Here is a 22,477-nt window from a genome sequence, read left to right on the forward strand (position 1 = left end):
GATGGCCACCACACAAAAGAGAATGTGACAGTCACTATCAGTAAGAGGTACCATTTTGTGGTGACGTTTTCTCGATTTAGCACTTTATTTAGTTGCTATAAGCTTTCGTCTAAGTTCTAGAGTTCTCACAAAATTGGTTCTGACAGTTTCTGCTGATTTTTTAATGTTTCTGTCAGGGGTTGAAAGCTCGGGGTGGCCCATTCCACCATTTTACTGATGTCACTATTTTTATCATGTTCTCTTGATTTTCTTTTTTTGAAGATGCTATCTATTTTTTGTCCATCTTTTTCCTAATGGTTTCTTCCTGTCTTTTTCTTGTTGGTTCACAGGAATCCCTTGAATATTCTGATTATCAATTGCTTGCCATTTTTTATATCACTCCTTTCTTCCTCTTTGCTTACTCCTTTTCTGGAGCTCCAATAAAATAGATGTTGGACTTCCTGGGTCATGTCTTTTGAGTTTTATTTCACACTTTCCACTTTACCTCTTATTAGTATATTTTAAGATAATTCCTGGGTTCCATATTTCCATCCACTAAGTTTAATGCTATACATTCTGCTATTTATCCCATCATTCAAGTATTTTATTTCAACAAGTTAAATTTCCCTTTTGATATCTTCAGGTAGACAGTACAGTTGAAGTATTTAAGAATTAGAATTCTGGAGTCAGGACCCTGACCCTGGAGTGGTCAGAACTGAGATGTGAGAATGAGAGACAAGGAGTGTGAGCCTATAAAAAAAAAAGCACGTGTTAATTAACATCAAGGACATCATGCTGAAATCTTGTTCTCTAAAATTAGAGACTGAGAAACTTGGCTATTTGAAATCATATTGGTGAAAATAAAATATCTTACTAATTTCTGGAGGCTCTGAGTCATGTGGTTGGTCCTCTGACAGAGAAGCAACCTCAATTTCCAAGGTGCAGAGCTTCAGATAAGGAGTTTTTAGATAAAACATTTCATATTTATCTTAACTTTGAATTTCCATGATAACAGGAAACCTAGGTCTGCTTTCTACACTAGGCTGGATATTAATCCCTTTATATACTCTTTGCTTTACTTTAAGCCTAACAAATTACAGCCTCTTATGAATTTTTCCTGAACTCTACCCTTCCTCAAAATCCTATAATGACCCAAACTCTTTCTCTGTTTGATGAGAAGCTGCATTTCTGCTTAACTTTTTCCCTTGCTGCAGCAAGTTAAATAAACCTAGCTTTGCAGGACCACAGGTGTGTTCCTGGTGGCTCCAGTTAGTGGGCTTCAAGAAGGGTCAGAAATGGGTAAAAAGTGAAGGTAGGGACTAATGACGTTGGGTTCACTAAGTAGAAAAAATGGAGATGGTAAGATGGCTGGACAAGGCAAATGAGTACCAAGGAGAGAAGAACGGAGAAAAAGAAAGAAGAGGAAGAGAAGGTGAAGGAGTCAGAAGATAGGTTGAGAAGCAGATAGGTGGTCTTTTAAGGAAACAGTGGTGTGGTTCCTGATTAAGACAGTATCTGATGGTGTCCTGTAGACCTTTGAGATGGCTATGAGAAGTAGAAGAAATCTGTTGTAAGAATGTACATGCCGAGTATGGTATGATAAACTTGGTGCAACCACAAGAGACTCAGACTTAAAAGGAAGAAGTTTATTATATTCGTAAGTTCTAGAGAGGGGGCTAACACGTGACATGCAAGGCCAAAGGGGGGAGCACCAGTGTTGGCGGGAAAGCAAAAAGGAACACGGGGAAGGCCGAGGCCACAGACTCTGTTGGGATTTCTTTATGAAAGGTCAAGTAGGGCAAGGTAAATAGCTTAGGATTGGCCAGTTGAAATAATTTGGGTGGGTTTGGGGTTATTGAGGTTGTCTCTAGTTGCCTCATACTTGGCCCTGGGATGATTTGGGGCAGAGGAAATATTGGCTGGGTGTGTGAAAGTTAGGTAAGAAGGTGGTTGGGGCTATAGACTCAGGATTGGCTGATTTGTATGTGAGAGATATGTTCCTGGACAAGCCCTTTGTTATCCACAAGAAAGGGCTAGCCATTGGAGGGGCGGTTTCTCCCCAGTCCATAAGGCCCCCAAGTGCCAGAGCATCAAGAATACAGAAAATAAGAAAAAAGGATGTTTAATATAGTTGGTGCTGTGATCAAGGACTATCAAATAGAGAAATACAGAATCTAATAAAACACAAAACTGGATCTGACTCCATTACAGATATATTAGTTTTCTAGGGCTGCCATAAAAATCACTACAGACAGGGTGTTTTAAACAGAATAAATTAATTTTTTCACAGTTCTGAAGGCTAGAAGTCCAAGGTCAAGGTGTCAGAAAACCCCCGTGTCTGTGTCCTAACCCCTTTTTATAGGGCTACCTGTCATATCAGATTAAGACCTACCCTAGTCATCTCATTTTAACTTAATTACCTCTTTAATGCCCCTATGTCCAAATATAGTCACATTCTGAGGTACTTGGGAGTTAGACTTGGACAAATGAATGTGGGGGTTGGAGGAAGGACACAAGTAAGCCCATAACACAGAGCTGATTTTGCATCTTAGGGAAACAAGGGCCATCTTCTCTCATGCTAGGGGTCAAATAGAACCAGAAATCATCATTATCCACATCCTGGGGGTCTTAAAAAGACTTCATGGAAGAGTAGAAGCTTTGACAGAAAAGATATATTCCTATCACTATTTGGTCAGGGGAAGATATCCACCTACACCAAAATTAGGAGTACAAGATTGAACAAAGCAACCAACTTCCCTGAACCTTAATTGTTCATCTGAAAACAGAGATAGGAATGTTTAGCCCACAGATTCAAATGTTATAAACTTATAATGTTAAGGGTGGAAAATTTTCAAGTGAGCCAACTTCTGCTTCTGTAATCTGCTTGCTTTTTTGATGTTAACCAGGGTGTGGTTATCTGCTCAAAGATATGCTAACAGCCAACTTCTGCTTCTGTAATCTGCTTGCTTGTTTGATATTAATGAGGGTGTTGTAATCTGCTCAAAGATATGCTAATGGACAACTTCTGCTTCTGTAATCTGTTTGCTTATTTGATGTTAACCAAGGTGTGGTTCTAGGCTTTATAAACTGCCTCTTTTGGGAGCTTAGGACTGATCTCTAACCCTGCATGGTAGAGAGTCAGTCACCAGCTGGCTAATAAAGGCTCACAATTCATCTCATTTGGCTCCATGGGTCTTAGATTTCATCGCACCACAACATTTGGAGGCCCCAGCGAGATCTCTCCAGAGGGGGAGATCTCCTAAGACCCGCGACACTGGCCACCTTGGGCAAGGACCTGCCCCATCCAGAGGACGGGCACTGAGAGACATTCCTCAGCCTAAGATGCCAGGCAGACTCACCCAGGAGGGCAGGTGGACAAAAGGTTCAATTCTGTAACAATCGGGCATGAGCCATCTGGAGCAGCTTCACCGGTGAGTCAGACTGCACTACAGGTATTCAGGTTTTGGAGTATCTGTTTGTTGGTGGACTCTAAAGGAAACTAGTGGAAGGCTGCACACAGCAATACTTCCCTAGTTCAGTCAAGGTCTGAGATGTCAGACTTGACTTCAGGTTTTTGGGTACCCTAGCGTTTTGTGTTCTGTATTGTGTCTGCCTGTCTGGACTGGTCCTTGGTCTGTCTGTATTGTGTCTGTCTCTCCGGACTGGTTCTCGTCTGTCTGTATTGTGTCTGTCTGTCTGTCTGGACCGGTCCATGGTCTGTCTGTATTGTGTCTGTCTTTCAGGACTGGTTCTCGTCTGTCTGTATTGTGTCCGTCTGTCTGAACTGGTCCTTGGTCTGTCTGTATTGTGTCTGTCTGTCCAGACTGGTTGAATGTACTGTTCTTGTCTGTCTGTATTGTGTCTGTCTGTCTGAGCTGGTCGAATATACTGTTCTGGCCTCCCTGGCCCCGTTCAACTAGACTCTGGGTCAGAGGCTGATCCTAGCCCTAGCTTATTTGGCTTTTGTCTAGACTCTGGATCAGAGGTTGATTCTAGCCCTGGCTTATTCACATGGGTCAGGCTTCTTCCTTGAATCATCCTACCCCCTGTGGGAACTGAACCTCAGAGGCCTTTCTCTATTAATGAACTGAAACATCAGAACCCCTTATTCTCAGAGAAACCACAGGGACTAACTTAGAGACTATCTTCTTTACCCACCAGCTGACCTGGGACGATTGTCAGCAACTCTTCCAGGTCCTGTTTACCTCAGAGAAGTGGGAACAGATCCTGAGGGAGGCTGCAAAAGTGGTATTAGAGCCCAACGGGCAGCCTTCCACCAATCAGGCCTGTGTCCGACATGTTCTCCCAAATACCCGGCCACCTTGGGACCCCAACACCGACCAAGGTAAGGAGGCTCTCAAACAGTTCGCCAGCTTCTACTCCAAGGCCTCCGGTCTGCCGCCTGATGACCCACTAACTTATCTAAGGTAAGCAAGGTCATCCAAACTAAGGATGAATCACTGGTGGCATTTCTGGAACGACTCTTAGAGCCGTACCGGTTGTGTAACCCTATTGACCCGGAGGACCCTAATAATAGGAGGGCTGTAAATTTAGCCTTTGTCAGTCAGTCGGCCCCAGATATTAGAAAGAAACTGCAGAAGATGGAAGGGTTTGAAGGAAAGAACTTGTCCGAGTTGGTCGCAATAACCTAATGAGTATTCAACACAGGACAAATGATAGTGCATCTTTTAGTAGATGGTGACTTCAGCACTAGCAAAGAGTAGGTTCCCCTGAGTTCCAAAGGTAGAAACTTCTCTAAGTAAATGCCAGTGCCTGTCTCAGCTACAAGTAATCAATGCTCCTCTGTAAGTCCCCAGGCAGGTCCCCAGGGACCAATCTCTGCAGAGTACAAAGCCTGTCTTTTCATTTTGAGAGTCATCCATGTTTAAAGAAGTTTTTTGGTTTTTTGTTTTTGTTTTTTTTTTTGCCTGATAAAGAATGATTTTTTCAGCTCTATAATCTACACATTAATAAGTAATCACTCTACCCCAAAGGAACCATCTTCCATTTGAGGAAAAGAATCGCTCTTCCTCGCACCCCTGAAATTATTCTAGTACAGTTTATCACTCACTGGCCTCTGGTTACCCAAATGACTAAGTCTGTTCTAACAGGACCTTTTGCATTGAAGGTAGAGCTACTTACCTCATGGTTACTAGTGATTTTGAAATCTTTTATAAACTTTACTACATTTTGTTCAAGTGGCTATATTCTACTCTCAACTGTCTTGGCTTCTGCTTCCTAATCCATATCTTATGCCAACTAAAGTTCCCCGCAGATATGGTCAGTATTTGCCTAGAATCTCTAGAGAATAGGAAATCTGAATATTATGTTTTTTAACGTGTTTATTTTTCAAAGTAATACATTTTATCAAAGTAATACAAAGTAATGTATGGGACTAAATGAAGCTTAGTATAACATCTGTATGGCACCTTTCAAAGTGACCTTGTCACACTCAGAAGAGGTAAGTAGCTTGATGCTATAAACATTAAGGTCCCCATTTTTCAAAGATAAAAATAAACAGTTGACACAAAATAATTTATTACAATATATACGGTGAATCATTGATAAAAATAGAAATAGAATCCAGGGCAATCTAGATACTTTGTGCCCACTCCTTCCACAAGCTTTCAAGCTTCTCCCTTTCTCTTCTCCAAGCTCAAAAATGCCACAAACACACAAAACTGAGTAAGCTGATTAATGCTCACCATGTGAAATTCTCCACATTTCTCTCTTCTCTGCCTAACTTAAATGGAATATGAGGGCACATCAAATAGTATTGTCCAGGTTTCCTTCTTTCTATACTAACAAGCCATTCCTTTCCCCTGTTGAACCATTTTTCCACCCAGGAATCACTTTCAGCTCCATGGAACCTCAGATCCCATTTTCTTTCTAAGCTAGCCTGAAATCAGTCAATATTAACATCATGAGTTAGTCTTCACTTCAATGAGATTTCACTATAATTAAGATTTCACTATAATTAAGATTTCACAGGTGAAATTAAAAGAAATTTAACTAATAAATTTAAGTCGAATTTTAAAAATTCGTCCCTAGGAAACCAACAGGTTCAATAAAAAAATACACTTTTCTCAGCTAAAGGTGTTGAGCACTTTATCCAAAACAGAGATCATCTACCCTAACCTTGGTCAATGGATGATCACCAATCTAGACATCCAAAAAGAAAAAGCACTGTGAGCACTTGAACTTATAGGGCGGAGGATCTCAGGCTAATTGTCTTAGTGTTTCAGAAGAGCATGGCTGCTTTGAGATGACAGATGCCCCAAGAGACACATTTGTTCTATGATGTGATGCAGAGTCAGTTTCTAAACCCATATGTCAACATCCACACCATGAGTAAGAGTGTTCTCTGGAAAATGCATTCCAGTTCCTGATAGTCAATGGAGGGTGTACTTTGTGCCAGCACAAGAAAAGATTAATCAAGGACCAACTTTACATAAAAATAAAGCAAGTATTTATAAATAAATGCTATATCATTCATTCAATCCACCAACATTGCTGAGTGGCAAAGACATTCCAGGCACAACAAATGCCAAAAGGAGTAAAATTCCAAACATGGAGGATTCCCAATGGACATTTTTATGAAGACCAGAAAATTTCCTCGACTCCAGATTATCTGTCTTCTTTCCCCACTATCATGAGGCTAGTATGTGGATCCTCCTCCCCAACCTTTGAGGTAAGTATTGGCATCCCCAGGCCTCTCCTTCAAAGAGCAAACACCCAGGACAGGAACCCCATCAAGCTCCCATCCTTGGCATTAATGCATTCATCAGTTTATCAGATTGATTTTTCTTGGCAGGAATATGATGTTTGGAAGGAGGGGATTTTTTCTTCTTAAAAAAAAAATGATAAAGGGATGGTCAGATAGGCAAAGTAGCAGGAACTAGGGAGATCAGAGCCATTAAAATAATATTCAAGGATCACAAGCAATGTTGACATACTGAATCTATCTGAAGCAAATTTGCATCAGATATCACAGGACTTCTGTTTCTTCATCTGCCTTTTCATGAATAAGTGGACTTTTCTTCTGCAGCTCTCATATGTATAGCTGGCTGTGTCACACTGGCCTCAAATACGTGAGTTAACAGCTAATTAATGATTTTCCTCCACCTAGACCGTAATTACACACGTACACCTTTTTCAGCGGGGCAAAATTTACAACTTGTTGGTTTCCCTTCAGCACCACAGAGTGGGACTAAATGGAGGCAGAGTAAAGAGTCTGGCCTTTAGGAGTGCAGTCTGCAGCAAAAGGCAGGGCTCAGGCAAAATATGCGTGGCAGAAGACAGACACGGCCAGCAGGATGATGCCATTGATGTTCACTATTGTCCGCCACAAAGGCTTCTCAGAGGTGTCTGTCAACTTCAGCTTCATGGCTTCCTCTTCTTCCTTTGTCATTTTGGGACCCTTCTGCTGGTCCAGGCCACAAAACATGTCATAGGCCCTCCTGAAGCATCCTTTTTTCTCCTCAGGATCTTCTGTGTCAGGGGAAAGGCGTAAAACGATTATTGGATACAGAAGCAAGAGGGACTAGAAAGGGTTTCCAGTGGAACATCTGCCATTCTGCAAACATTTCCCAATTTTCCTACTCACAGAAATGGAAATTATACAAAGTGTTCAAGTGAACTTAATTAATTACGAGATGATGTTAACAGATGGATTTTATATCCTTATGATCAGCTAGCCTATGTTTTATCTCTATCAGGCCCAATGAGAATATATTTTGATTTAGAACAATCAGAATCAAACAGGAAATGATTGTTTATGAGAGACAAATGTTAACAATGGGTTGGGGAGCTGTGACACCTCTGAAACATATAAATATATCTGTTTGCTACAACACTGGAAAACAAAGAGAATTGAATGACTCACGAGTATATTAGCTACACCTGGAAGACCCAAGGCTTCACAATCAATCCAGCCATGTAGTAAGATTTGATTTAAACAGTCCCTGATACAGGGCGGCACTGATCAACATTTTCAGGGCTTAACGTCTGATGTTGCATATCAATACTGCTGAATTAAGCCATCCAACTGGCTTGCCCTTCAAAGTGGATGCCCACCAAGGGAACTGGTTCTCTCCTCTGAGCCCAAGTGTGGCACTGGAGGTAGACAGACCTGGGTTAGAAAGTCAGGTCTGTAACTTACTACATGTGCAATCAAGCCCACTGTGTTTTTCGCACAGGGAACACTGGTGTCCATTCTCCCATGTTTAGGTCACAGAATTGTAGAAGTGGAAAGAACCTCAGTGGTCAGGCACATATGTTTGTCAGAACTGGGGCCAAAATCCAATTTTATGCCTTGTTAATTAACTTCTCATCTTCTGTATCTGTAAAACTGGCTGGAAATGCCTTCTTCATTATAAGATCGAATGAGAGAATACCGAGTACATAGTAGGTATCAAGTGTTAGTTTCCTTCTATTCTCTCTTTTCTCTCACTCACGTAAGAGAGACAACAAGCCTCCTGCATCCCTCTATTTCAGTCCACTTCACCAAAATAGGAGACCAGGGAAGAAATAGCAAAGCTTTGGGCTCACAGACCAGTCCAAGTGAGAAATTTGTGGTTGTCTGGGCCATTAAAAAGTTGGGTGACCTTGAGAAAGTCTCTATGTCTCATTTTAGTCATCTGTAAAATTGGGAGAATTACACTTATATTATCTGCTTTAAAAGAAGCATGTCATGCCAAAATCAATCACTAGGCTAGAGTAAGGTATTCACAATTAAAATATATTATTATTATATTATTATCTGTAATGATGATAGTGGCAATAATAATACAGGGGTGAGTTCTCATGCTGCTGTTTCTCGAAGAATGATGAAGGTGGCACCCGTTGTTTATAAAAGACTTCTAGAGATCTTAATTAATTGTACTTTAAGGGTAGGTGTTCAGTATGATTTCACCATGAGTTCATCAAGAAACAACAGAATTCAAGTGTTGCCATGAACCTCAGACATCACTAAGCCAATTTTCTAGCCAGTATGAGAGTCCCCTCTAGGCATCCCTGATAGATACAGACCTGCTGCTCACCCCTTTCCAGAAAAACTCAGGAAATTCTTAGTTGCAATCATAATGGTGATAATTATAGCCAATTCTATCATGGAACATCATATCATTCAATGTTCCCGACAGTGCAATGAAATATAGGCTAATGTTTAGAATATTTTTATGTGAGGAGCCCGAGCTTTAGAAATATAAAATCACTTGCCCAGAATAGGAAGTAGAGAAGTCAGGATTCAATCTCAGTTCTTCCTGAATCCAAATCCTACACTCTGTCTCTGCACTATCCTGTCTCCTTACTTTGAGTTAAAATTGGGTGAGTTTTTTTCTAACCACCAGTCTTAAACTCTGCCCTCTGGTGCAAAATTAATCTCTTCTTCCACATTGAAACATTCAAAATACTTCTTCTCCATGGCCCTTTAAAATCTATGATATTCTCACTCAATGTGGGGCCATTTTTGGAGTAGAGGGCGTGTTCACGCTTGCCTGCTCCAGGGAAGTAGGAAAGGGTTGCAATTTTGGGGGGCGGGGAGGGGAGGGATTCAGCACCATGATCAGCTGCCTATGGCTCCAGGCTCCTCCCAGCACTTGTGGAATCGCAGGTTTCAGAACCCAAAGGTCTTCAGAGATCAAAAGCAGATTGTATAAGAGCTGGGACCAGAGACAAAGCCTCTCCCTTCCAAGGCCTCAATTTACAGGTCTGTAAAATTAAGATGATAAGACCAAACGCCCTTTTCAAAGCCAGGATTCTGATATTCCTGATAGTCAAATTCAGAACTTGTTCTGCTGTATCTGTACTCTTTTTCGAATAGAGTGGTAAGACCTTCAGCCCAATACAGGTAAAAAACGTGACCTTGAGCTCCCGCACTTTTGTACAACACACATCTCCACAACTATCCCCCATATAGGGAAGAAAAGTTGCAACACAGAAGTTAAGGAAAGCATTTCTCCATGACCAAGTAAGTTTCTAAACACTAACTAAGCATTATCTCACTGAATTTCCAGAGAAATGTGATTTTCCAAATTTGATGTGGCAAGCCAGTAATATACAAGATCCCAGAGCCTCTATTCCATTCCGCTGATGTCTCTAGACCACAACTTTGGTTTCATCTGCCTTCCATTCATAGGCTATATATGTCAGAAGATCTCTAACTCTTCCCTTGTCCCTGGCCAAGTCTCCAAATCAAGTCGAGGTAGAAAATTCCTCGCCCACACTTAATCACTGGGCATTACAACCTATGACAGGTGAGGGAGCTGGGATGATTCTGTACCTCTCTCCTCCCCGTGACCAGGCTTGAATGTCCTTAAACCCATTTATTCATCTCATCCCTCACTTCTCTCCCCTCTCCCTTCTAGGAAAGAGATCTGAGCTTTGATGAAAGCATTTAAGGAAGGCTTCTGTAAAGGGGTCTTGCTGTTGTGGGAGTAACTTTTTAGAGCTTAGGACTAGGCTCTGAGCCAAAAATCACCTATTTCAGTGTTCTCCTCTGGATCTTCATGGATGCCCTCTTCTCCTGCATCCAAGTCAATACGTTCTTCTTTGCTGTTGCGCAGGGTCCAGCACAGGCGGTAGAGCTGTGGAGAAGGAAGAAGAGGTTAGAAGAAAAATCCAAACAGTGTCTTAGGCCAACAAAGAGATATACATCAAGGAAAGGAAAAGTAATATGGTTTCTCAGTACCGACAAGAATGTAGATAACAGTGTCCAGCCATATCAATATATCTAAATGTGTTAGAAGCTTAAATGTAAATCATACACATGCCCCGATAATATATGCATATTCTGGGACTAAGAGGCTGCCTTGAATACAGAAACATTTTAAATAAATAAAGTCTTGTTACACATAATAAATGAATTTGTTCCTTTTAGCACTAGCCCTCTGAAACAAGACTAGACACCCATTTATCCAGACCAGCAGTATAATATCATATTTTTATAGATATGTGTGTATCATATTCTGGGGAGAGGGTCTGTAGAATCATGAGCTGTTTAGAACAGGAAACAGCTGGAGGCATAGTCTCTATTGACATGAAAACAGAAACTTAAGTCTAAAAAAATCAATGTAGTGTGTTCATCCCAGCCATACCCTCTTTGGTGACTACTTTGCTTTCTCTACTTCAAGAGGATGTGTGGAGCTAAATGTGTTTGGGGCTGCAATTCAAAAAAAGACACCAGGAAGCAATTAATACAACACAAAGAAAGTTGGTGACAGATTCAGCCAGCAAACAGGACGGTGGTTCTGCTGCTGTAAAAACAGTTTTTGTTTGACATGAAGTTTGGTCACAACTCTAAAAAATTAGCAATGAGGTTGAAGGTCTCTTAGGGATTTCTTAAGTCCCTGTGTGAGTAATGGGTTAAAAACACCTTTTCTCTTTTTCTATGGATAAATATGATCTTGGGTTAACTCTCTAGCTCTATTCCTTGGAAACCCAAAAAAGGGAAGAATTTCAGTGAAACTAGGTTACCAGACTTGATTGTTTATAGTAAAAATGGCCCATGATTGGTCGTCTTCATTGCATTAAGAAGGTTGAGAGTATGCCTTAAACCAAGAGCGACATCTAGAGCTAACTAAGAGTACTTGCCATTTTTTAAATCTTAAATCAATTGGACTTTGATATTGTTTGAAATTTCTTGAATTCTATGGGCAACTGTTTGGAGGCTTAATTGGAAAAAATAAAGGGCAAATCATACTTGAGATTTCCCTGTATGTGCTAATTTTTGTAAGTAAGTACGTCCCTTCCTGAAACCGTTGAGAGTTCTGACCATGAGACTGTTACAAAAAATATAAGTTCCTATTTGGGACATGAGCATCTAAGCCAGGGTAACCTCCGTGTCTGCCCATGTGATCTCATTCCCTTGTACCTGAGCTGTCATTTAGGGAGCGTGACTCAGGGAATATCCCTTGCACTGCTGTGAGGACTCCTGCTGAAGACTCATGCTTGATACTGCCCTGCTGGTACAGCAAGTTTCCTATCCTGTATCCTTCGACATGACACCAATGGCAAGTACAGACTATTTTAGTCATATGTGAGATATCTAATTGAACCAACAGCGACCAAGATGGGTGTTGCTGCATGAATAAGAACAAAGGCAGGGTAGGTCTCCCGAATGGATACTCACATGCACATCTGGAATGGGCTTGGTGAAGAGAGACACAATGACAATGATGACGACAGAAATGAAAAAGAGGATGATGGCAAAGTACAGGTAGTGCACACCACAGATAACCGTGGGACAGTTGCTGGGCTCCATGCAGCTTCCAGTTCCATAAGAAAACTCCGCGATCATACGAGACACCCCAATCAGAAATCCTATGATCAGTCCCCAGAAGGCTCCCTGTGAAAGAAGACCCTGGGTTAATGAACACCTAAACACACAAAACAACTGTGCATTCCTAAGGGGACAGAGGCAAAAGAATAAAGGTGAGAGAAATGATAGCTCCAGGCAATCTGAGTTCAGAGTATGGCTTAGGATTATTTTGTGAGGCCTTCCATGAGTATCATGTTTATCATGCTTTAGTGATGTGATTTTCTCTGGGTCATAAGACAAAGATTCTTCATAAAATGGGTTGAAGTGTCTCATAACTGGTTAGAATAGCAACTGAAAGCTTTAATTCCAAAAATTCCCTTTAACTTTAAAAATAATTTGAGTCCTTTTGCCTGCAGCTACTATTACCATCAGCCTCCAGATATGTACATTCAGGTGTAAAGTAATTACTTGTGAAATAATTTGTATTCCTCAAAGACATGGAAAAAGAAATTGGGTCTTTAGAGGATAGAGGAGAAAGAAACTTTTCCCTCAGCCCCTTTTATAAATCCAAAATCACTGTTTTTAATTTAAGAACATAAAATTATACTATATGTTTTTACATTAAATGTTAGATTTACATATTAGAAACCTTTAAGAGACTAGAAACATTAAGAAACACTTTTTCATTATTTTTTAACCATTCTTTCCTTCTTTCTTTTCCTCCTTTCTTTTTTCCTTCCTTCCTTCCTCCCTTCCTTCTCTCTCTTTATTGTCAGTCTTCAACTAGAGTACCAGCTCGGAGTCTAAAGGCCACATTTTAAAAGGACCAGTGACAAAGTAGAGTGAGCTTATATAAGAGTGGCCAAAAGAAGCTTTCATAATTTTGTCAAGTATTGATCTGAAGAGCTCCCTCGTTAGCCATCAGTACTCCTGCACTCAGGTGCCATAAATTACCAGCTATTATTAAACATATCATGTATGTTCATGTCCCAGGTCTTTGCACAGGTCATTCGCTCTACCTGGGAGAGCATGGGTTCTTCCCTTCCTGGTAATCTTGTTCTAGTTTGAATGTCCCCTCTGCTCCCCAGACGGAACTAGGTCAGCACATCCTCCTTGGCTGTGGCTACAGCACTGTGGACACACCTCCACGCCAGCACCAACCACACTCCTATATAATCACACATTCACTTCTCTGTCTCCCCATCTGAAATGGGGAAGACAGGGAAGAAATCCGTATTCATTGCTTTTGTATTGCTAGTGCCTAGCCCCATATCTGGCATCAGGAAGTGTCTGCTAGATAAATAAATGAACAAGGAAGAAGGAAAAGACTGGTGTTCTCCATTCATTCCCCATATACTTACTCAGTTGAAAAATTATTTCTTGACTTTAGTTTGAATAATATCAATAAAACCTGCAGCAAGGAGAAGAGGGGAGCCAAAGAGAATGAACTCATGAGAGTCCCATGGTTCCTGAACAAACCCTCAGAAGCACATCCACCCCAGCCTGAGGCCTCTGTGAAATAGAATCTTTCCCACAGAGAATATGCAAATCAAGGTAGGAATTTCTGTGCCGGAATGGGCTTTCCTGTACATACATGAATGATACCTACCTGCTCATTGACTCTCTTGCAGAAAATAGCAAGCAGGAAGACAGCTGCGATGGGCGGTCCCAAGTAACTGGTGATGGACTGCATGTAATCAAAGAGCTGCCCACTTTGTGCTGACTGCACAATGGGCACCCAGGCAATGCTGATTCCAATCAGCACCAGGATAAACAACCTGAAATCAGAGCCCCACAACAGAGTGTCAGTACATGGCTTTACATAAATCAACATATGTAGCTATGCATCATGTATATAATGACCCCAGCAAGAAAATATAATTAGCAAATTCATTTTTATGGGTTTTTTCTTTCATATTCTCCTTCCTTGGGAAAGTCATCTGTGCCTATGAATAAGTAAAATGCACTTGACTTTCAATGGTAACCTCAACCTGTCACCACAATAAGAGAATATCTACTTTGAGAAGCAGTAGAGCACAGGAACAAGAATGTGGACTTTGGATCCCAGCAATCTTGGATTCAAATTTTTATTCTCTGTGACATAAGACACTTTGCTTTACCTCTCAGAGTTTCAATATCTTCGTGTATAAACTGGAAAGAATACAACTGACCTTGCAAGTTTGGAACAAGGATTAGCTATAGTAAAACATCTAGCAAATTGTAAGCACTCAATAAATAGTAAAAACTATAATTATTATTTTCTTCTCCTTCTCCTCCACCTTCTCCTTTTTCTTCTTCATATTAAAGTTAAAATCATAAGACAAGAAGAGTTTATAAAGGAACAGTCTAGATAGAAAGGGACTCTACTAGGTATGTCTACCTTTCCTCCTCTTGAGTTTCACTTTAAATCCCGAAAAGTTTGGAGGGTTCCCTTACTACCCCTCTTACTTATGCCCTTGGTTTACTTAGAAAGAAGGCTTGATTCCTTGACCTCATTTGCCTGAATTTAAGGCAAAAGAGTCTGAAACTAACCTTCACAAAGCAGTGTTTTCACTCATATATTTCTCCTCCTGGAATGCCCTCTTATTGCTCCCCCGCTTACCCAAATCCTACTCACCATTTTGGACTCAGCTCAAGGTCACCCTCCCCTAGGAGCCTCCCCCAACTACTGCATGCCACAATCACCTCTTCCTTCTCTGAGACTTTGATCACTTTTATAGTTCCCACAGAAAAGTTCAGGATTGTTTCATGTAACTGTAAGCTTACCTAGGGCAGGGGCAAGCCCCAAGGCAGCAGTCACTGGATGCACAAAAATGCTAGCCCCAGCATAATCTCAGAGTCAAGGGGTCTAGCCTTGAGCAAAGCAACAAAATGTTTCTCTTCCCCTGTTGCATCTTGAGCCTTATAAATAACAGGAAAAGCTAGTAAATTCCCTTCTAAGGAAAAATTACTCAGGGTTATGGTGTTGCTTCCTGTGAAGCAGAGTAATAAACTCTTGCCTGGTCAGACCTCTCATGAACACCAGCTATCTTATCATCTACTGTGACCTGTCAGTCTTCCTTTCTTTCCATTGCCTTAATCTTGATCACGAGAACTATGAGGTGTCATACCCTATCTTCAGTCACTGGGAACCTCTCCTTTGACTGACATCCCAGAGATTTGTTCCACTTGCCCTGAGGATATTGACCTGCCATAGCCCCACGGAGAGACATAGCAGAGTTTCTGCTAGTCTGTTCAGACTATCTGCTCCATGGATAATCATGATTATTAGCACACTTGACCCATGTGTCAATGCTTACTACTTCCTGTATCCTATCATGTCCATTAGTCCATTGACAATAACAAATGTGCACGGAGCTTGATGTTTTAGACTTTACGAAGCATGCTCCCAAGCACAATAACATTTGACCCTTACAATGAGCCTGCAAAATATTGCTGCAAAGGGTCAAGGCACTGGAGGTATCTGGGCCTCAAAGATGGCCGGTGAGGAGAGCTGGAGTGTGAGGTGGTATAAAGAGCTGTAGACAAGGACTCAGTTGGCCATAAGTTCCAGTCCTGGCTCTGCTTTTGTCCCAGCTGCTTGGATTTAGGCAAGACAAGTCCCATTCTGCTCATTGATAAACTGAGGGTTAGATTAGATGATCCCTGATATCACTTCTCACTCTATAGGGGCACTGTTTGATGCTCAGGATTTTAAAGTTAATGCCACTGAAGGGCAAATATAACTAGCCACAGTGGTTACTCCCATTCTACCCAAGTATCTACCGGTCTTCCTCAGCTTGAGGGAGCTGCTCTGATCATTCCAGCTTTCATGGTGCATGACAGGGGGAAGCTGCATTTACCTTCCTGCGATCATAAGCTCTTTCTCAGTTGCTCTCTTCCGGATCTTGGTGTAGATGTCCATGGTGAAAAGGGTGCTGGCGCTGTTGAAGATGGAGGTCAGGGAGCTCATGAGAGAGGCCAACATGACTGACAGCATCAGGCCACGCAGTCCTGGGAAAAAAGGTTCTGAGTGATGCACAGCACCTCAGCTCTTTTGTGTTTGGAAAGTTTGAGGACTCGTGGTTTGTTTGGCTGATGAAACCATGCCATGTTCTTCAATTAATCTCTCCAGAAAGACCAGACATTTTAAAGAATGCACTGTGGCTTTACATTATATTGTAAACCAACAGCAGTCAACAAAGATCTAGGGACAAGATATATATGAGGTAAACACTTTGCAGTTGGATGGTGGTGGTGGTGTGTGTCCATCTGATGGGATTTTTATGAGGTCTCTCACCCAAAAGATTCATAATATAGCAGAAATATTTAAACTAGAATTCGAAAGATGAGGTTCTCAAGAAAATGAAAAGACAACCCATAGAATGGGAGAAAATATTTGCAAATCATATATCTAATAAGGGTCTAGCATACAGTATATATAAAGAACTCCTACAACTCAATAATAAAAACACAATCCAATGAAAAATGAGCGAAGGGCCTGAATAGACACTTCTCCAAAAAAGATAAAATAAGTGGCTAATAATCTCATGAAAATATGCTCAACAACAGGAAAATTCAAATCAAAACCACAATGAAATACTACTTTTCACCCACTAGGGTAACTATAGTAATAATTTAGAAAAAAAAAAAAAGACAATAGCAAATGTGATTGGAGACGTGAAAAAATAGGAACCCTCAAACATTGCTGGCAATAATGTAAAATGGTACGTCCACTGTAGAAAATAATCTGGCTGTTCGTCGAATAGTTAAACACAGTCACCATATGGCCCATTAATTCTGTTCTTACCTCTTAGACAGTCCTGACTCATCTGATATCTCTATAACTTTAGACGTAGTCCTTATGCTACCGAACAGAAGAGTTCTTACCCTTTATCCACTTTACCATCCTTCACATATTCAAAGACATCTCATGTCCTCTTAAACTCTCTCTTCTCCAAGCTAAACATCCTCAGTTTCTTGCAATATTCCTGTATAATGAGGTTTGGAGGACGCAAGTATATTAACGTAGATCTCTATTAAATGTTAGCTTGTTAGAGCTGAGCTAGCATTCCTGCCTTTTGAAATCTTTTTGGAACATGATTCTATGATTCCTCTAGGTTTTATATCTGTAAATAATTGTATGATTTCATCTACAGCCTTACAAGATGAATGATAAAGGCTGCCCATTCCAATTATTTTATCATTTGTCAGGAGGATTTTAAAAATGGTTCCTCCTGAGTTTGTATAATGTAGATCACAGTCTATTGGAGCTATAGGAGTTATAAAGATTATCTAGTAAAACTATTCCATTTTTCAGTTGATGAAACAAAGGTCAATTTCAAGGAGTTAGTACATAGGGCTTCGAGCCCTACCTCCTCCATTTGCTTCACCAGTTAATTGTTAAGCTGAGATGGAGCTCTCCTTTCTGTACCACATTCTTATCAAACTCCTATTCATTTATTCGCTTGACAAATATTTGTTAAATATAATTTTACAGTGCTCCAGGCAAGAAATAATGGTAGATCAGGGTAGGATGATGGAGGTAAAAATAAGAGATAGATGAATATAAGAGATATTTAGGAAGCAAAATGGACAAGATTTGGTGATGAATTGGAGGGGAAACATGTACTAGCTGAATGGAGGAGGCTGAATCTGCAAATTAGACAAAAAGAGCAGCTTAAAAGAATGGGGGCGGGATAAACAGGAGAATATAGTATTATAGAATCCAAGAGAAGAAAATAACTAAAGGATGAATGTTCACTAATGTTAAATGCTACTGAGGGGTCAAATAAAATGAAGAATGGAAAATATCTATTTGATCCAGCACCGGGAGGTTATCAGGGAATTCAGTATTTACAGAAGCCAGATTCCAGCTGGTAAGAGAGTGGCAATGGTACAAGTAATCATAGCATTTCATTGTCCTGCATGACACACCTCCTTCTGTCCTGTACAATGTTAGGACAATAGTACTCACCCAGGGTCTGTCTGCCAGTCTAAAGAAATAGCATAAACACCCGTACGTAATCTAAGGCCAATGTAATCTAAGCCAGAACTCTTAAAAAGCCATGTGACTCTTACTAACTGTAACTTTAATTAATAACCAGCCCAGCTCAATGGTACAGTTAACTATTACTCCCACATTTATAGAATTTGAATATAAATAGTTTGCCCAAGGTCATGCATCCAGTTTGTGGTTAAAAAAAAAAAAAAATTTTTTTTTAAAGACCATTCCAAGTTTCTCAATTGCAGCCTTGAGCAGAGTTCTGTAAGCCAGACACTAAGTTGCTGTGTGGCTTGGGAGAGTCACTTTCCCTCTGTGTAGGCCTCAGTTTCCACAACTATAATAGGATGAGGTTTGACGACTAGATGATCTCTATGTTTCCTTTTAGTAGTAAAATTTTATATAAGTTTGTTCTAAGTTTTTCTGATAAATACTTTTGAATTTTTGGTCTCCTGAGACTCCCTAACCTAATAAGATTCTCATCTCTTGAGCCAGAATTAAATTTTTCTTCAATATGAAATATGAACAATAACCCAAAAGGTCTACCCCAAAACCCTAGTGATTCTGGATTTAGTCCTCAATCTCCTACAATAACACATTCTCTATAATGAGGAGCCCCCTTGTACCCCATTCATCAACTGCCTCAAACGTCCTTATTCTAGAGCTAAAATCACCTCTTGTTTTCTCTCCATGTTTTTCCTTGGAACAGTCTAAAAATCAATTCATTCTCCAAATAAAACTATGCTTAGTTCAAGCCATCATGTTAATGTCTGTTGGAGAACTAAGAAAGGCCTTCCATATAAGCATGGAAAAGTCATGGTCTTCCCTAACACCTTTTCAGATGATCTCTTTTCCATGCTTGACTGATGAACAAATGCTTGGTCTCATAGAGCCCAACCAAGTCCTATGTCTCCTTCCCTCTGTGGGAAGACATGATAAAAAAAAAAAAAAAAAAACTGAGGACACCTGGAATGAGGCTTTTTCCCTACTTGCCTCCAGGATCAAAAATGGCTTTGCCCAGGAGGCCCACAGAAATCCATGTAAAGTCTAAGCTCAATGAGCCCCTCCCCCCAACAACAAAGACCCCACTGGGTCTTTCTTTTACCATTCGGCATGAGCTCCACCACCAGGGTTGGGTAGGCGATGTTGGTGCAGCCAACTTTGGTGCCACAATGTTTCTCACATTCTGAGGGGATGACGCAGGCAACTTTTTCTGGGGAGAGATAAAGAGCTATGTCAGCAAGCAGACAGCAGGGAAATATTCCCAAGGTTCACTTTCTTACAACAAGACTTTAAACAAAACCTTCTTGCCCAAGGTTCCACAAAGAGTGAAGCTCCTGGTTGAGCCCTTTGGCTGCCATGCCCCTGCCCTGCTTGTTCCGACCACCCCTAAGCTTTGACTGGGGAGGAAAGACAGTTTCTATGCAGAGGAAGAGGAAGCATAGAAATGCTGAGAGTGGGAAAGGGAGGAGCACAGTTCTTACACTCCAGCTAGCTACCCTGCAGCTCAGCAGGGACCATTGCTTTGTTTGCCTGAAGATCACAGTGACTCATAGCTCCTAATCTTGAGGCTCATTTTAAGCAGCTCTTGCAAGTAGGGTTGACTGGGGGAATTCACAAACAACTGAGGGAATTCCCCAGTGGGAGAGCTGATGGGTATTATTTCCAAGACATGAAAAATCTAGAGCAGAGACAGAAAAGTAGTCTAGGAGAGAAAAGGAACATGATCTAGAGACTTGAAGAAACATCTATAGAATTCAAATCAACAGACATTTATTAGGTAGCTACTACATGCTGCCCCTTATAGCACTGATTCATCTCTAATATTTTTATATGTTGTATCCATTATAATGTGAACTATCAGATAGATATATTTTTCTCATGACAGGTGAACCTATGTAGGAGCATGAGAGCACTATTAGGAGCATGCAGCCAATGGCAACAAATATCCCCAGACTCTCTTGTCCTGATTTTGAAGGGCCCTCACCAACTTTCACTCCATGGTATTCTTTTCTTGCCATTATTTCATATTCCAGGAAGGTTTTGAGTTAGGATAGCTGACCAAAAACCAAAAATGCAATGGCAATGCTGCAGAGGCTGCAAAAGGGCCAAGGAAGACTCTACCACCCTAGATAGCAACGTGCAAGGCTCAAGGAAATGGTCCAGGAAACAGGACCTGGAGCAGCAGACTGGCTGGGAGTTCTCTCACATTAAAGACATAGTACATACTACTACAGCCTTGAGGAGGGCTAAGCAAAAAGTGAGCAATAATTAGCTGGAAGAAGCTAATTAGCTGGAGACATAGCAATGACTTCAGAGAATTTGCAAAAAGGGAGAAAGCAATTGCCAACATAAGAAACCAGGGAAGGCAACTTGATGGATTCTGTGATCTCAAGTTGCTCACTCTCTAGGAGGAGAACAGTAATGCTTGATTATTGCAGCAAGAAAAGAAAAAGGAGGCAAGAAAAGAAAAAAAAAGAGCAGGGAGCTTTAGAAGTAACTCAGAGACATGAGAATGGAAGAGAGTGGCCTCTGAGTCCAGCAGAAGGCATCACCTGTGTACAGGATGCGGCTGACCATTCCTGTCATCACCATGAGGAACATGGGCAGCAGCTTGAGGTACCCACACATCACGCAGCCAGCCTTCACATGAGACATGTTTTTGGCTGAGAGGCAGCGCTGGACAATGACCTGCCAGAGAAAGCCTGGTGAGGGAAGAGTGCAGGCAGACACCTTCTGGCCACCCCAGCTCCCCTCCACATCCTGGGTCCTTAGCCTGGGACCCTCATGTCACCAAGGCTAGTGACTACCAGCATGCATGAGCCCTGCCCTTCCTTTCCCAACCCTGCAAGCCACAGATAGACCAGAGTCCCTGTAGTAGCCTGAGTAAGACCCTGACCACCCCACATGTCCAGCTTGGGTACCTGATCTGTGCACCAGTACCACAAGGCTAGGATGGACAACCCAAAGATGAGCCCAGGCCATGGCAGGTCTCCACTGATGGGATCTCGAAAGATGTGGAAGGAGTCGGCCCTTGGGGTGTAGCATTCCTCCTTGATGGTGATGTTTCCATAAGAAATCTTGGTTGGAATGGCTTTCATGTACTTTGTCATAAAGGCTTCATACCCTCCCACTTCGTGAAAGGCTGGAAAACATCAGTAACAAAAATCAACATCCCAAAACTTTCAACTCTTCATAGCCGTTTCTTCCTGTAGATAGATGCCTGAGAAACTGAGAGGACCTGACCCACAGTGAGAGCACTCACTGTATGGTCTTGGGCAAGTCACTTACTCATCCTGGGCCTCAGATATCTCATCCATAAAATGGGATTATTATCCCCGCCTAGCCCCCTGGGGGGTTACTGTGAGGATCCAAAGCAATAACCTGTGAAAGGACCCCAACCATAAACCTCTTTACAAAAAGAAGGTATTTGAATTACAAAAACAAAAACAAAAACAAAAACCTTCGTTTTGAACCAGGTTTAAATACTTTGTTTTTCCCCTCGACCTCTCCATTCCGCCACCAAGTCAGCAGCAGCTTTTGGAAACCTGGACACACAGATCAGGCAATACCACCCCTGGTCCTAGCCATGTGGTGGGATGAACAGAGAATGGATAAGGAGTCTGGAGCCCTATCACGTGTTGACTGTGTGTCCTCAAATAAAACATTCCAGCCCCTGCCCTGCAGACCCTCAGGGACCACTGAGGAAAACTGAATGGAAGCTTTTGGAAAACAGCATAGAAAGCAGATATGAGACTTTACAGGACACACAGGTTATGGGCCCCCTTAAAAATAAAATGCATTTTATATCCTCCCCTAAAAGTACTTCTAGATCCAAGGTTTCCAGTCTTATCTTCAAAAGTTCATAGACAAAATTTCAAAAAATTGGGGTGTGGGACAACATAGAATGATTGATTTTTTAAAATTTTGTCAAATAAGGACATAAGCAAGAAAATGATCACTATCGTCATTTCATAAAAGAAAGAACATAAGATATAATCTGAGATTTAAGATACAACATTTGAATATATTTAGCCCAATGGATATTTAGCCTTATTCCTCTTTATGTCCAGTTTCTCTGTGGAGAGAAGACCATGTCATCAGAGGCCCACAGTAGGCACCACTGGCCCAGGCTATCCAGAGAGGGTAGCAGGGAATCCAGGTGTTGTCTGGGCCAGGCCAAGCCTGAGACCTCCAGGGCTAAAGAAGGTACCCCCTGCACACCTACAGTGATGGTCATTCTGGGTTAGACCATT

General features: G+C 41.3%; 1 protein-coding gene across 2 annotated transcripts in view; it reads right to left on the minus strand.

The window, feature by feature from the left end:
• Positions 1-3,827: 3,827 nt before the first annotated feature.
• SLC5A1 (solute carrier family 5 member 1) overlaps positions 3,828-22,477 on the minus strand; it is a 54,441-nt gene continuing 35,791 nt past the window's right edge. The window contains exons 8-15 of one of the 2 annotated variants that reach the window (XM_016129558.2): positions 21,146-21,366; positions 20,777-20,912; positions 19,327-19,434; positions 16,081-16,231; positions 13,848-14,016; positions 12,110-12,325; positions 10,460-10,565; positions 3,828-7,467 (exon numbers count right to left, since the gene is read on the minus strand). In XM_016129558.2, coding sequence (XP_015985044.1) covers positions 7,253-7,467; positions 10,460-10,565; positions 12,110-12,325; positions 13,848-14,016; positions 16,081-16,231; positions 19,327-19,434; positions 20,777-20,912; positions 21,146-21,366 — 1,322 coding nt within the window. In that variant the 3' untranslated portion in view covers positions 3,828-7,252. Of the gene's footprint in view, positions 7,471-10,459; positions 10,566-12,109; positions 12,326-13,847; positions 14,017-16,080; positions 16,232-19,326; positions 19,435-20,776; positions 20,913-21,145; positions 21,367-22,477 lie in introns of both variants that reach the window. The other variant, XM_016129557.2, reaches the window with a different exon arrangement.

Source organism: Rousettus aegyptiacus, unplaced genomic scaffold, assembly GCF_014176215.1.
Source record: "Rousettus aegyptiacus isolate mRouAeg1 unplaced genomic scaffold, mRouAeg1.p scaffold_m13_p_5, whole genome shotgun sequence".
Lineage (NCBI taxonomy): Eukaryota > Metazoa > Chordata > Mammalia > Chiroptera > Pteropodidae > Rousettus > Rousettus aegyptiacus.